Genomic DNA, 14892 nt, shown 5'->3' with positions numbered 1-14892 from the left:
AAATTGTTGGATGCTTTATATGAACTTGAATCTTTCGGTAATAAAAATATTTTGCCTTGTCAAATATAATAAAATTGTAACAATCGTTGAGGCTAAATCTAGTCTTGTTACATGACAAGTACATAGTTGAGTTATAGAAAGGTCACATTTTAATTTAAATGCACTGCACAAATTAAAACTGTTTTGAATAATACTGTTCTTTTGCTCTTCAAGAGTAGTTGTGCTGAAATTTCAATCTGATTCATCATTTACTTGTGTTTGATTTTGAGACTAATGCAGTTTTCTAACATGCAATCCTTGAAAATTGTGTTGGCTGCACTTAAGTAAGCTGTTGCCATCCATTAGGGAAGTCAAGCAATCTTGACGGAAGTTACTAACATGGAACAGCAGTTTGGACTGATTTTCAGGAGGACTCTTGTAATCGAAGGTCCCTGAAGTGGTAGCCACTAAACAAAAAGTTATATTTGGTTGAAGTGTTCATTGAAAGTCATGGTTTGAATGAGTATGCAATGTTTAGATCATAAAATAGCACTCATTGATGATTGTGAATGCTTACAGAAAAATATATCTTATTGTCAGAAATGAAACTATTATTTTTTAACTAATGTGAATTAAAATATATTTTCTAGGTGAAACTAAACACCTTCTGCCCCCAGTTATTTGGGAAGTGGGACACACCCAGCAGTCTCTGTTCTCTGGGATGCCAGTAATTTAATGAGCTGCATGCAAGTGCCTAACCCCTATACTACCTCCAGCCTTACAGAGCACTTTTTTTTTCCGGTTTTATTTTGCTTTTGTTTTGGGGCCACACTTTGTGGTGCTCGTGGCTTACTCCACACCATGAGAGAGACCATATGTAGTGGTGGGTGTCGAACCCGTTTCCACTGCATGCAAGACAAGTACCTTGCCCACTGTACTGTCTCTTCAGCCTCCTGACAAGACACTCTTAATTTGTTTTGGGGTCATTATCTGGTCATAAGTATTTAGAACTTACCCTGGCTTTGTGCTCAGGGAATACTCCTGGTAGGGCAACTTTATGGTGCCAGGAATTGAGCAGGACAAGTGCCTTACCCACTGTTGTATCTCTTCAGACCTTGACAACGCACTTCTTAAATGGGAACGTCAAGGCTAGAGCTTAGCTGGCTGAGTACCGCGGGTGAGGCCCCAACTCTTAAAATTAAGTAAAAGGGACTTCAAAATTGAAACTATAGTGGGTTTTATGTTTCAAAATTTATACAGGAGAGTATGATTTGTTTCTGTATTTAGTCAACAAGAATAATAGAGTTTTTGTTTTCTGTGGGTTTTTTTGTGGGGGGGGAGGGGACCACGCCCGCTGGTGCTCAGAAATTACTCCTGGCAGGCCTGGGAGACCGTATGGGGTACCACAAATTGGACCCGGTTGGCCACGTGTAAGGCAAGTGCTGCCTTACCTGGTGTACAATTTCTTTAGCCCAAAAAGAATAAAGTTTTTAAAGTCACAGTTTGATTTAATGGAAAGTTTAAACTTGAGGGCGCAAGAAATGGGAAACAGTCCTGCTCCGTCCCCAGCACTGTAGACCTGGATCCTCCTGCACTGCTGGGGCGGCCTGCGTAACAGCAACTTGCAGGGCCCAGTTAGCCAAGAATTGCTGGTGGGACCCTGGATTTCCTGAGTACCACTGGGGACTTTTCCCAGAATTAAAGAGAAAGTCACAATTTTGTTTCATAGCACGATGCCACCCATTTACCAAGGGATATAAAACAAGAAAATGTGCAAATATGCAAATACCCAGTGGGGTTTGTTTGGTTTTCATTTTGTTTGGGGGCTGTACCTTGTAGGACTCAGGGCTTATGCCATGCTCTGTGCTCAGGAATCATTCCTGGTAGGATCGGGGGACCTTATGGAGTGCAAGGGATCAAACCCGGGTCGGCCACGTGCAAGGCCTTAACTGCTGAACTCTCACTTTGGGCACCCCCAGTTCATTCTTTGATGTAATGAATATTATCTGTTGGAAAATGAAAACATACAGCATTAACATTCATCATGTCCATAATTAAATTCTTTCCGAAAAACATTAATTTGACGTTTAATGCGTTTCAGGAGTAAAGTAAAGGTTAAGAACCTTGACTGTGACAGTAAAAACAATTTTGCAGGAGCCAGAAAGATAGCGTAGGGGTTAAGGTCCTTGCTTTGCATGTGACTGACACCAGTTCAGCCCAGCACCACCGGAAATGACCCCTGAACAGAGAGCCAGGAGTAGACCCTGAACACAGTTTGGCTACCCCATAAAAAAAAAAAAACACCAAATTTTTGTTTATTCATTTATTTTTGCAGAGTACCAATCTCATCAGAATTTTTTAGGGAGAACCATCCTGTTAGCTGTTTTCACTTGACTGTTTCATTCTAATGCAAAGTAGACTTCCTTTGGAATCAAAACCAGGCACAAAATTTTGGTAGTTAATGTACATTTCTTTCCCAATGTCATTTTTTTTTCCTTTTTTGCCTTTTTGGGTCACACCCATCGATGCTCAGGGGTCACTCCTGGCTCTGCACTCAGGAATTTCTCCTGGGGGTACTTGGGGGACCATATGGGATGCTGGGGATCGAACCCGGGTCGGCCGCATGCAGGGCAAACATCCTACCTGCTGTGCTATCGCTCTGGTCCCTCCCAAATGTCATTTATTCTAGTCTTATAAGTCATACCTCAGTGTAAGATTTTCAGTTCACACCCTGTTGATTTAGAGAAACTGCTGTTAAGTCACTGAGGAATATTTTAAGCCATGAGTTGTTAAGGCAGAAAAAATAGATCAAGCTAAGATTGGGGGGGGGGGGAGAGTATGTGTATGATATTTCAGAAGTTTTAATATATAGGGATCTATCTTTTGTTTAAAGATTTTTAATACTGTAGAATAAATTGGGTAAGATAAAAATCATTTGATTTTAGAAATAATTGATTTTAGCAATAGTTTCTACTAACATTTTATAATATTTTCTGTATCTATAATGGATAGAAATTAAACATACTACTAAAAACTTTTGAAGAGCTATGACATCTTATTGTTTGATTTCTTATCACCAATTTCATTCCTTCCTTTCTTTAAAATTAGGCAAGTAGTATTTAAAACATTTTATGGTACTCAACAAAATTTGAGAAAATATAGCTAAAAAATACATATGATTTATCTTTTCTCTTTTAAACCATGATAAATTAGAGAAGGATGGGTGTTTGAATGGGTGGGTGTGTGTGTATGTGTGTGTCTAGCAGAAAAGTGGGACTGGTGGACATGGTGGCATATTTATGTGATGTTCACTGTTCCTTTCTTAGGGCCTCCTAGGATGTCCCCAAAGGCCCAGCGACATCCTCGAAATCACAGAGTTTCTGCTGGGAGGGGTTCCTTGTCTAGTGGCCTAGAATTTGTACCTCATGCGCCTCCAGGTGAAGCAGCTGCTCCTCCAGCAAGGACCAGCCCCGCAGGAGGCACATGGTCATCAGTGGTCAGTGGGGGTAGGTACTTGACTTGGAGCCAAGTGATACTGTTCATTTTGTATTCTACCAGCTATGAAACTCATGTCTGAACTCATGTTCTCTTAGAGGAAATAAAAGTATATTTATTGAAAATAGTGAAGTATGGCTGGAGGGGTACTACAGTGGTAGGGTAAGCTTGCCTTGCTCATATCTGACTCATTTTATCTCTGGCATATCCAGTCTCCCGCGCACAGGGAGTAATCCTTGAGCACAGAGCCAGGAGAAAGCCCTGAGCACAGCCAGGTGTGACCCCCCCAAACAAAATAAAAAGTGACATCTAGAAATTGTAAAACCTTTATTTTTTTTATTTGGTCTCTATCTATACTACGTTAGAATAAATCATATGTTCTGAATTCAGTATTCTAAGACAAGTAATTTTTGTTGATTCTAGTGTATGGACTTGTGAGATACATAAGTACAAGCATGCTATATATATGTGTGTATATATATATATATATGGTTTTATAAAGTACTGCTCATCAAGTAAACATACATCATAATATAATATTTTCTTCTGGGGAATAATTTTCTATTATTTTCAACAACTATTTATTCATTTATTCCACATTTATTTTGAGCTTAGAATGCAGCCAGTGTCTTTTTTTTTTTTTTTTTTTTTTTTGGTCACATCTGGCAATGCACAGGAGCAACTCCTGACTTTGCACTCAGAATTACTCCTGGCAGTGCTCGGGGGACCATATGGGAGTTGAACCCAGGTCTGCCGCGTGCAAGGCAAACATCCTCTCCAGTGTACTATCGCTCCAGCCCTGCAGCCAGTGTCTTTATAGAATCTGTTTATGGCACTGATTCCAAACAGGACTCTTCATATAAGAAATACCACACACACAAATTGAATGGACCTTAAAATCCTACTTGTTGAGAAACAAGTTTGACTTTAGTGACTGACCTTTATAGCTGCAACAAAACGATTTGGAACATATAAAAAGATATTCCTAGAATGCCCTTATTCAGCCTCTGTGAATGTTGGTATAATGGTAAATAAAGTTAAATTCCAAATGTAAAAAGAAAGAAATACCAGACACACAAAAGAATTAAGGGGAGGGGGAAAGGAAGGAAGGAAATACCAAAAATACAGGAGGGATTCAAGTTCTATGTGATTGGTCTGAGGAATTTGCTGATAAAAAAATTATAAAAGCATAAAAAGTACACTTGTACACTTTTCAGCAGGTTTTTATAATCTGGCTAAAACTTCTTTCTGCTACTTAATGATTTGCTCCCATGGTGCATTAGAACACAGTGGTTGCATTTTTGTAAGTTTTTTTCCCCCAGCACAAAGGCATACTGGTAGCACAGTGGTGACCCATGATACTACCTGCCATTTGGTGTCACAAGGGCCATCTGCCACCAGTGTCATCTGCCATATGTTCGGGAGGCTGTGTGGTATTGGGGATCAAACCAGGGCCCTAAAAGGAAAAAAAAAAATCTTTAAACAAAAGTATATCAAACTCTTAACTATGTTTTTAGTTGCAAAACACTTGTTTATTTAACATAATGCATGATTTTATTGTGAATCCTTTGCATTTTTTATTTTAGTTTTCAGTTAGTTATGAGAGTAGTTAAGATTTAATTCCTAGAGACTTTTATTTCTGGTATTATTAATTGTTGATAGTTTATATACTGATCTCAGGTCGTCTCAAAATGAGGTTTTTTTTTTTTTGGTTGTTGTTGTTAAAACTTTTGTTTCTTTGTTTAATTTTTTTTTTAATTTTTAAATGGATCATCGTGAGGTACAGTTACAGACTTACAAACTTTCGTTCTTATGTTTCAGTCATACAATGATTGAGTACCCATCCCTCCACCAGTGCCCATTCTCCACCACCAGTGAACCCAGTATCCCTCCCACCACCCCCACCCCATCCCACCTTTGTGGCAGGGCATTCCCTTTTGCTCTCTCTCTCTCTCTCTCTCTCCTTTTGGGTGTTGTGGTCAAAATGAGTTTTTGATTAATGGAATCATTAATCAAATTCACTATTTATAGTAATAGAAAAAATGATAATTATTCAAAGTAGTTTAGGGCCAGAGCTATAGTACAACAAGCAGTAAGTAGCCTTGCCAACGCAGGTTTGACCCTTGGCACCCTTTATGGTCCCTGAAGCTCCCAGGAGTGATCTTGGAACACAGAGCCAGAAATCAGCCCTGAGCACAGATGGGTGTGGGCCAGAAACAAAAAAATAAATAAAAGAGGGGCTGGAGAAAATAGTACAGTGGCTAGGGCACTTGACTTTCAGCTCACCCGGGTTCAAGCCCTTACGGTCCATTGACCAACAGTTGACATGATTCCTGAGTGCAGACTCAGGAGTAAGCCCTGAGTACCACCACGTGTGAGCCCAAACACAAAAACAAAAAAAGATTACTAAGAAAGGGAAAGAATCATTAAAGCAGATTGAATAATTTTCTCTAAATCTTTGCATCTGTACTCTACAAATGGAATATGAAATTTATTAGGTACTTGATATTGAACAAACTGCTACTTTGGACAAACTGGCAGGCTACTGAATGTAACCTGCCCACACGGCAGAGTCTGGCAAACTCCCCGTGGCGTACCCGATATGCCAAATACCAGTAACAATGATGGGTCTCATTCTAACTCTGAAAGAGCCTTGAATATGGCACTTTTTAAAAAGTCTCAGGGCTAGGACGAAGGAGACGTTACTGGGGCCTGCTCGAGGCAATCGACGAATAACAGGATGGTCGTTGATATTGAAGTTATGTAGGATGTGTGTATGTCCCCTCCCTTATTTTAATGTCCTCCTTTTGGCTTAATTAAGTCCTCAGTTTTCACAGTTGCTACAAAATAAGTCTTGCTGTTGTCAGAAGAGTATTTTTAGGAATCTGGGCCCCTCCACCTTGCATTTTTAATTTGGGGGTACTAGGGTTGTGACTCAGTGGTAAAGCTCATCCCTTAAATGTATGATGCCCTGGAGTTCAGTTCCCAGCCCACAACACACACAAATATATCATTTTAATTAAATATATATGTGAAGTAGATTCCAGGGCTAACAAATGTGTGTTTTGTTGCTCCATTAATTTATAATACTGCTAATGATAAGGTTTTGTGCCCACAATTTTCCAGGGCTACACCCTCCCCACCAGTGTCCACTTCCTTTCATAGTTGTCTTAGAGTTCCCTCCCACCATCTGTTTTTTTTTTTTATTTGGGGGTTTAGGGCCACACCCTGTGGTGATCAGGGGCTACTTCTGGCTCTGCACTCAGAAATTACTCCTAGAGAGCTTGGGGAACCAAATGGGGTGCAGGACAAATCCCCCTTTCTGCTCTGTTATTCCTCTCGCTCCCAAATCTGTTATTTTTAAGTAGAATCCAAGGGTCGCGTGATAGTACAATAGGTAGGACACTTGCCTAGCACATGGCGACCCAGGTGCATTCCCCAGCTGAGCAGCACCAGGTGCATTGCCAAAAAGTTTTAAAAAAAAAATTAAAAATAGACCCCCGACCCACCAGCCTTTGCCTTTACTTGGGGGTCACCAATTTACACCCAGTGGAGTTTGGGGAGCAGCCTTTTCGTATGTGAGGCGTGTGCTCTTGCACTGTCTGGCCTTTTCCCCTCACTCTTTTGTTTTTTCCCCCCAGGTGTTGTTAGAAGTAGATTCCAGGGCCTTATACATACGAGGCAAATGATCTACTGCTAAGCTGGATCCTGACCTCCCCTGGCTGGTTTATCTTTCATTTCGGAACTATACCCAGTGCTGTTTGTTGGCCCACTCAGGACTCAGTGCACAGGGAACCATGAAGTGCTGGGAGTTGATCCCAGGGCTTCTACGTGCAGAAGTATACACTCTAGTTCGTTGAGCTATTCCCCAGCCCTCCCTCCACTATTTTTTTTCTGGGGATGGGAGAGGATGGGTTTAGAGGCCACACCCAGCTGTGTTCGGGGCTTACTCCTGGTTCTGTGTCCAGTGATCATTCTGGGTAGGGCTTGGGGGATCATACGTGGTGTTGAGGATTGATCCTGGATTAGCCACATGCAAGACAGGTGCGCTACTGGCTCTGTGTTCAGGGATCACTTCTCACACTGCTCAGGGAACCATGTGTGGTGCTGGGGCTCGAACCTAGGTCAGCCACCCTGGTAAGGCAAGCACCCTACCCACTGTACTATTACTTTCCACGCTCTTCCCCACCCCCAACCTCCATCCACTTTCTAAAGGAAGCAGTCAGTCCCACCTCTGAATAGAGAATGTTACGTCTTAAAGAGTGCATTTAAGGGGCTGGAGCAATAGCACAGCGGGTAGGGCGTTTGCCTTGCGTGCAGCCGACCCGGGTTCGATTCCCAGCATCCCATATGGTCCCCTGAGCACTGCCAAGAGTAATTCCTGAGTGCATGAGCCAGGAGTGACCCCTGTGCATTGCCAGGTGTGACCCAAAAAAGCAAAAAAAAAAAAAATGCATTTAATTTTACTCAGAAATCCAATTTTTAACATTTAAAATATTATTGTGATCTAGAGAGATAGTACACAGGTTAAGGTACTTGCCTTGCATGCAGCCAACTTTGGAAATTTGGCACAAACATATGGTTCCCCTAGCAGTGTCATAGGTCACTCCTGATCCCAGAGCCAGGAATAGCCACTGAACACTGCTGGGTGTTTCCCCAAATGCCCATTAATTAAGATTCAGGTTGGCCCTGAGAGAATAGGGGTGGAAGGATATGATTAGCAGCATCTTACTGCCTCTCCACCACCACCCTTATCAGTGCAGTCACTGCAGGTGGTCAGAACCCACAGAGCTTTCTAGCTGGTCCTCTTACTGCAGGTTTTCAGTATCTGGATTCGACCATCTGACATCAGTGGTTGGGGCTGAATCTACGAACGAGGGATTGCTGATAGAAAAAAATCTGGACATACCTGCAGAGTTCAAGTCCATAGTTTCCTGGAGTCAGTTATGTACCGCTTTTTAAAATTAACACATGTAGTTAGGAACAAGAGTGGGTAGGGCGTTTGCCTTGCACACGGCCAACCTGGCCAACTCGAGTTTGATTCCTTCGCCCCTCTCGGAGACCCCAGAAAGATACCAAGAGTATCTCGCCCACACGAGAGTTTTCTTGCTCCCACAGAAAAGCCTGGCAAGCTACCCGTGACCAAACATAGTAACAACAAGTCTCACAGCGTTACTGGGCCCGCTGGAGCAAATCAGTGAACCACAGGAGGACAGTGCTGCAGTGCTACAGTTAGGAACAAAAGCTACAGTGCTACTTAGATTATCAGTGACTTCTGTCATTCTTCTGTATGTTCTTTATCATTACTTATTACTAAGAGTAGAAAATAAAGATCACGGGATAAGGAGTAGTTGAAGTCAAAGTTGAATAGAACTATTTCACCGAGACTGTTGGGAAAGCCTCTTTGAATAAGTAGCATTTGAGCTGAGAATGTAATAGTTAATTTTTCTCTTCTAGTTCCACGATTATCCCCTAAAACTCACAGACCCAGGTCGCCCAGACAGAGCAGTATTGGAAACTCCCCCAGTGGGCCAATTCTTGGCTCTCCCCAAGCTGGTATTATTCCAGCTGAAGCTGTTGCTATGCCTGTGCCAGCCGCATCTCCCACACCTGCCAGTCCTGCATCCAACAGAGCTGTCACCCCTTCTATCGAGGGTATGTAATAGAGGGATTCCACGTCTGTACTCTCTGTGAAATTGAGTGTTAAAAGAAAAATGCTAAATTATTTAATTTCTTGGTATTTATCTTTGTGCATATTTAAATTGCAGGCAGTTGCCTCCCAGATTGTGCTGAGGAGGTTCAGGGACTCACAGACAGTTCTCTTCCAACTGAGCTGTCACTTCAGCACTGGGGTATAAGATGCAGTGCTGCTTGACCTGTCAGTCCTGGGGTCAGGGCACCCCCACTGGTGCCACCCACATTTAAAATTTTATGTAAATGAAATGTGTTGTTTAAATAATACTAGGGTTTTTTTTTTTAATGTAGGAGTATTGCTATTTATTCAGCCACTGATAAATAAGACTAGTTTTATGTATTTATTATTTGGGGATGTTCCCAAGCAGAACTCAAGAGTTCATGGGGCCACTGCAAGTGCTTTGGCCATTTGGGCTAGACACTTTAAATACTTGGGCTCAGCACTGCAGTTGTGTTTGGGTCTGGCAGTGATGGGGATGATTCTTGAATATCTTACTGAGAGATTCAACATTCCTGGTAGTAAATATCAAATATCAGTATGATTATTGATACTTCATTATGTGCAGGAGGAAAGCCATTTTAAATGGAATGTTCTTTCTTCCAAAAAGACAAAATCAAAGTTGTTGAATATGTTCTCATTTTACTTGTATAGCTTCTATTTAACTTTGAATTTTTTAAATAATAATTTTCTAGCTAAGGATTCCAGGCTACATGATCAGAGACAGAATTCACCTGCTGGGAATAAAGAAAATATGAAGTCCAGTGAACCGGCTCCCAATTTATCAAAAGCTGAAAATAAAGGTTAGAGCTTGAAGAAGCCTTTACATAAAACTGTAGAAATAGAAGTATGTCTGATCCATGGACATCTTTTTTTTGCTTGCATTGTACATATTTTAATAATTTGGCAAATAAGAATTTGGGATGTGGCTTAGGATGTGGCTCATTGACGAAGTATATCCTTCCATGTATGAGACCTGGGTTTGATCCCTGGTATTGCAAAGGTAAAAAAAATTGAATTAAGGTCTGGAGGTGTCTCAGAGCACACCTTGCACATAAGGCCATGGCTTCAGTCCCTAGTACTGCAAAGAAAAATATCTTAAAAATAAGAAATAAATCTGTGGGGCTGGAGTGATAGAACAGCGGGGAGGGCATTTGCCTTGCACGTGACCAACCCACGTTCGATTCCCAGCATCCCATATGTCCCCCTGAGCACCGCCAGGAGTAATTCCTGAGTGCATGAGCCAGAAGTAACCCCTGTGCATTGCCTGGTGTGACCCAAAAAGCAAAAAAAAAAAAAATAATAATAATAATATCTCACCGCTGTTAATTTTACAGGTATTTCGCCAATTGTTTCTGAACATAGAAAACAGATCGATGATCTGAAGAAATTCAAGAATGATTTTAGGGTAAGTATTATTATATTGGGGCTGGAGCGATAGCATAGCGGGTAGGGTGTTAGCCTTGCACGTGACTGACCCGGGCTCGATTCCTCCACCCCTCTTGGAGAGCCTGGCAACAGTATTCCGCTTGCACAGCAAAACCTGGCAAGCTACCCGTGACATATTCGATATGCCAAAAATAACAAGTCTCACAGTGGAGACATTACTGGTGCCCGCTTGAGCAAATCGATGAACAACAGGAGGACAGTGCTACAGTGCTATTATTATATTGACTAAATTGGAATTCAGCAAAATACTAGATGTTGTTAAGAGTTTTAATATCATCTATTTACAAAATTACACATGACACTCAGATAGCAAACACTGTTTGTACAAAGTACAAACCTTGAGTTTGAGTTATCTGCTTATGCATTAAATGTGCTAAGATCAAAAAAATTGAGAGGAGCAATACAATATCAAATTAAGAGAATTTAAATTCTGACATATGAAGTCACCATAACATACATTTGATGATTGTACTCTGTGAAGACTCCGCACCAGGCTGTTTTCACTTGGGGCGCCCCACAGGGGGCAGGTGAGAGCCCTCCCCACCCCAAGGGACCCAGCCCCGGCAGCTGACCTCCACTACCCCACCGCCCCCACGCTCCAGGCCACTTTCCACATGCTTGGGCCGAGCCTCACATATGAGTGAACATATTTCTGGACACATCATAAGACACTTCCTACCCATTTTCCATAATTATCACACCATATATGATAGAGAAAAAAATATATATATTCTCAGAGAGCCTGGCAAGCTACCAGGAGTATCCCCCTCGCATGTCAGAGCCTGGGAAGCTAGCCGTGACGTATTCGATATGCCAAAAACAGGAATAATAACGGGTCTCATTCCCCTGACCCTGAAAGAACCTCCAATATGTTGGGAAAGACAAGTAAGGAGAGGCTGCTAAAATCTCAGGGCTGGGATGAATGGAGACGTTACTGGCACCTGCTCGAGTAAATCGAAGAACAACAGGATGACAGTGATACAGTGATACTCTGTGAAGAATAGAAGAGTGCTAAGGTCTTTTATTTATTTATTTATTTATTTATTTATTTATTTATATTTTAATTTTTCTTAGTGAAACACCACAAGGTACAGTTGTAGACTTACAAATTTTTGTGCTTGGGTTTCAGTTAAACAATGATCGAGTACCCATCCCTCCACCAGTGCCCATTCTCCACCACCACAGATCCCAGTATCCCGCCCACCTCCCATCCCCCCATCCCACCCTGCCTCTGTGGCAGGGCATTCCCTTTTGTTCTCTCTTCTCCTTTGGGTGCTGTGGTTTGCAAAAGAGGCATTGAGTGGTAATCATGTTCGGTCCACAGTCCACTCTCATGGAGTGCTAAGGTCTTAATTGTTTGATGTGGACACTGAAAGATGGCTAGGAATCTGATGTTCTAGCGTCCTTGAGAATTACACCCTATGCATAGAAGTACTATAATCAAACTCTTCCTATATTATCACTTCCAGGATGCTGAGTTTTTCCCTTTGCACATTAATCACTATAGTATATTATACACATCAAGGTTTGTGGAGAGACTTATTAAATCATCCTGAAACTCAGCTTACAGGGTAGAAAACCCAATAAGTAGTTTCCCAGCTGAAAAAACAAACATCCTTAAAATTTAGTGGATTATTTTTAAGTGGGTTTTAAATATTAGAACTGTAAGACCATCACCATAATCAATCTTGAAAACATTTTCTTCATTGCCCCAATAATACATACTTCTTAGCAGGTATTCCTCATTTCATCCCCTTGCTCACCTGAAGTTCTCAACAACTATTCTCTCTCTTTCAATTTGCCTATTATGGACATTTCATATACATGGATCATATTGTGGCTGATTTTTTAGCTTAATGGGGTTTTTGTTTTGCTTGTCTTTTTTCTCTTTTTTTTGGTTTACCTTATTTGGCTACATTTGGCAGTACTCACGGCTTACTCTTGGCTCTGCGCTCAGGATTACTCCTGGCGCTACTGGGGGGCTGAGGGGTGGGGAGGGGAACCATATGGATGTCATGAATCAAACCTGGTTGGCAGCTTACAAGGCAAAAGTGTCCTATACACTGTGCTATCTCTATGGACCTGTCTGTGTTCATACTTCTCCCTCCTTTCTCCCACCACACCTTTCTAAGTAAGTTTCAGTAAAAGCTATCTTGCTTCCTCCCCCCCCTCCCCATATGCCATATGATATTGGCCTTTAACATGCACTTTCTTAGGTACACCACAGTCAAATATCTACAGCAACAGCAGCAGAAAGGGGAAGGGGAACTTTTTTTTCAAAGGGGGGTGAGGGGCTGGAGTGATAGCACAGCGGGTAAGGCGTTTGCTTGCACGCGGATGACCTGGGTTCGATTCCCAGCATCCCATATGGTCCCCTGAGCACTGCCAGGAGTACTTCCTGAGCGCACAGCCAGGAAAGGCCCCTGTGCATTGCCGGGTGTGACCCAAAAAGCAAAAACTAAAAAATAAATAAGTAAAAGGGGGGTGAGCGGGTAATCTAAATAAATAAATTTCCAAAGACAGTATACAGATGACTACTAATAGGTTTATGAAAATATGTAAACATGACTACTAATTATCAGAGAAGTTAAAACTATAGCGAGCTATCACCTTACACCCATTAGAATGGCTTTTATCAAAGAGACAAGAAATACTAAGTATTTAGGGACCGGAGAGATAGTACAGCAGGTAGAATGCTTGCTTTGCACATGTCCAACCTGGGTTTGATTCCTGGCATTAACATGTGGTTCCCCGAGCCTTGTCAGGAGTAATTTCTGAGTGCAGAGCAAAGCGTAACCTCTGAGCATCACCGGGTGTGGCCCCCAAACCAAAATATATTAATAAGTGTGGTTCAATAATATCCCCTCCTTTAACTGATCTCTTTAAAGGGGGAGGGGGGAAGCATCAGGGTATGACGAGCAAATCAGTGTGTAAGCTGTTGGTGGGAATGTTCGTTGGGGCAGCCATTACATAAACAATATGAAAGCTCTTCAAAAAATTAAAGCTAACCACAGCACCCAAAAGGAGAGAGAACAAAAGGGAATGCCCTGCCACAGAGGCAGGGTGGGGGGGGGGGGGTGGGGGGTATGAGGGATACTGGGATCTGTGGTGGTGGAGAATGGGCACTGGTGGAGGGATGGGTACTCGATCATTGTTTAACTGAAACCCAAGCACAAAAGTTTGTAAGTCTACAACTGTACCTCATGGTGTTTCACTAATAATTTTTTGAAAAATTTAAAGCTAAAACTATGAGCAAGCATTCTTAACATTTGGACCATGAAGGCATTTGCCCAGTGAAATAAGATTATTTCAAGTGATTACGAATGCTGTGTCATCTCATTACTGTGTATACCACTCTGTCCTCAAATACTGAATTCAGACCAAGGAGAACAGATTGGTGGTTACCCTCCGTGAGAGGTAGGCACAGTGGGTAAAAGTGCTCAGAAACAAGCTTCCAGCTATAAAATTAAGTCATAGGGATAGAATGGATAGTTGTGGATATAGTAGTTTTCGCATCAAGTGCAATTAGTTTGTTCTTTCCTTTGTGGAGGTGTCTTCCTAGTGGTGCTTGGGGGTCATGGCCACTTCTAGGGTCCTTGATCCCGAGGTGCTGAGGATCACAGTAGGGGCCTTGAGCATGTGGGGCATGCTCTCCATTTCTTTGTGCTGTGTCTACATCTCTTTTGTTTGTGTGTATGTGATGGTGAGGATTGTGCCAAAACCTTATATATACTAACCTTGGAAACTGAAAATTTAAACGACACAACTTAGAACAAAATCAGTTTTGCCATAGACAAAATTACAAGCAAGCATTCAGTTTTGGAGCATGTTTTAGTTACTAGAACATCATCAAAGACAGTTCTTCCATGGATCATTTCTATAGTTTCTTACTGGAAAAATATCACTGAACTTTTAAGTAAAGATTCAAAACCCTTTCCAGTATTAAACAGTAATTTGTTTTCACTCATTTTCCAGCCCATTTTTTCCAGTTCTAGTGGCCCATGCCTGTCATGGCAGTTCAGGGCACACAGGACCCAGCCCTGTGGATAGTACATCCTTTCATTGCAGGCACACTCTGACACAGCCACACTTCTCACTCACACTGGCAGGATATAAATAGGCTAATTTAAAATGCACTTCTTTGAGATGTGGGAAGGAACTGGAGTCACTGGAAAAAAACACCCATAGGCATGGTAAGTATGGACAGAAAATTCCAGGCAGACAGTATTTATTCTTGGCCTGAATTGATGTTTTTTTTTTTCTTTTTCATCAGTGTT

At 41.7% G+C, this 14892-nt stretch overlaps 1 protein-coding gene across 10 annotated transcripts in view; it reads left to right on the top strand.

The window, feature by feature from the left end:
* Positions 1 to 14892, top strand: part of ATXN2 (ataxin 2) — a 97784-nt gene that overhangs the window by 59200 nt on the left and 23692 nt on the right. For 8 of the 10 annotated variants that reach the window (XM_056107206.1, XM_056107203.1, XM_056107202.1 and 5 more), the window contains 4 exons: positions 3306 to 3485; positions 8932 to 9129; positions 9862 to 9969; positions 10504 to 10574. In XM_056107206.1, coding sequence (XP_055963181.1) covers positions 3306 to 3485; positions 8932 to 9129; positions 9862 to 9969; positions 10504 to 10574 — 557 coding nt within the window. The remainder of the gene's footprint in view (positions 1 to 3305; positions 3486 to 8931; positions 9130 to 9861; positions 9970 to 10503; positions 10575 to 14892) is intronic. The other 2 variants (XM_056107209.1, XM_056107211.1) reach the window with 1 other exon arrangement.

This window comes from Sorex fumeus, unplaced genomic scaffold (assembly GCF_029834395.1).
Source record: "Sorex fumeus unplaced genomic scaffold, SorFum_2.1 ptg000155l, whole genome shotgun sequence".
NCBI classification, from domain to species: domain Eukaryota; kingdom Metazoa; phylum Chordata; class Mammalia; order Eulipotyphla; family Soricidae; genus Sorex; species Sorex fumeus.
This window is presented reverse-complemented; position numbering and strand designations above follow the sequence as displayed.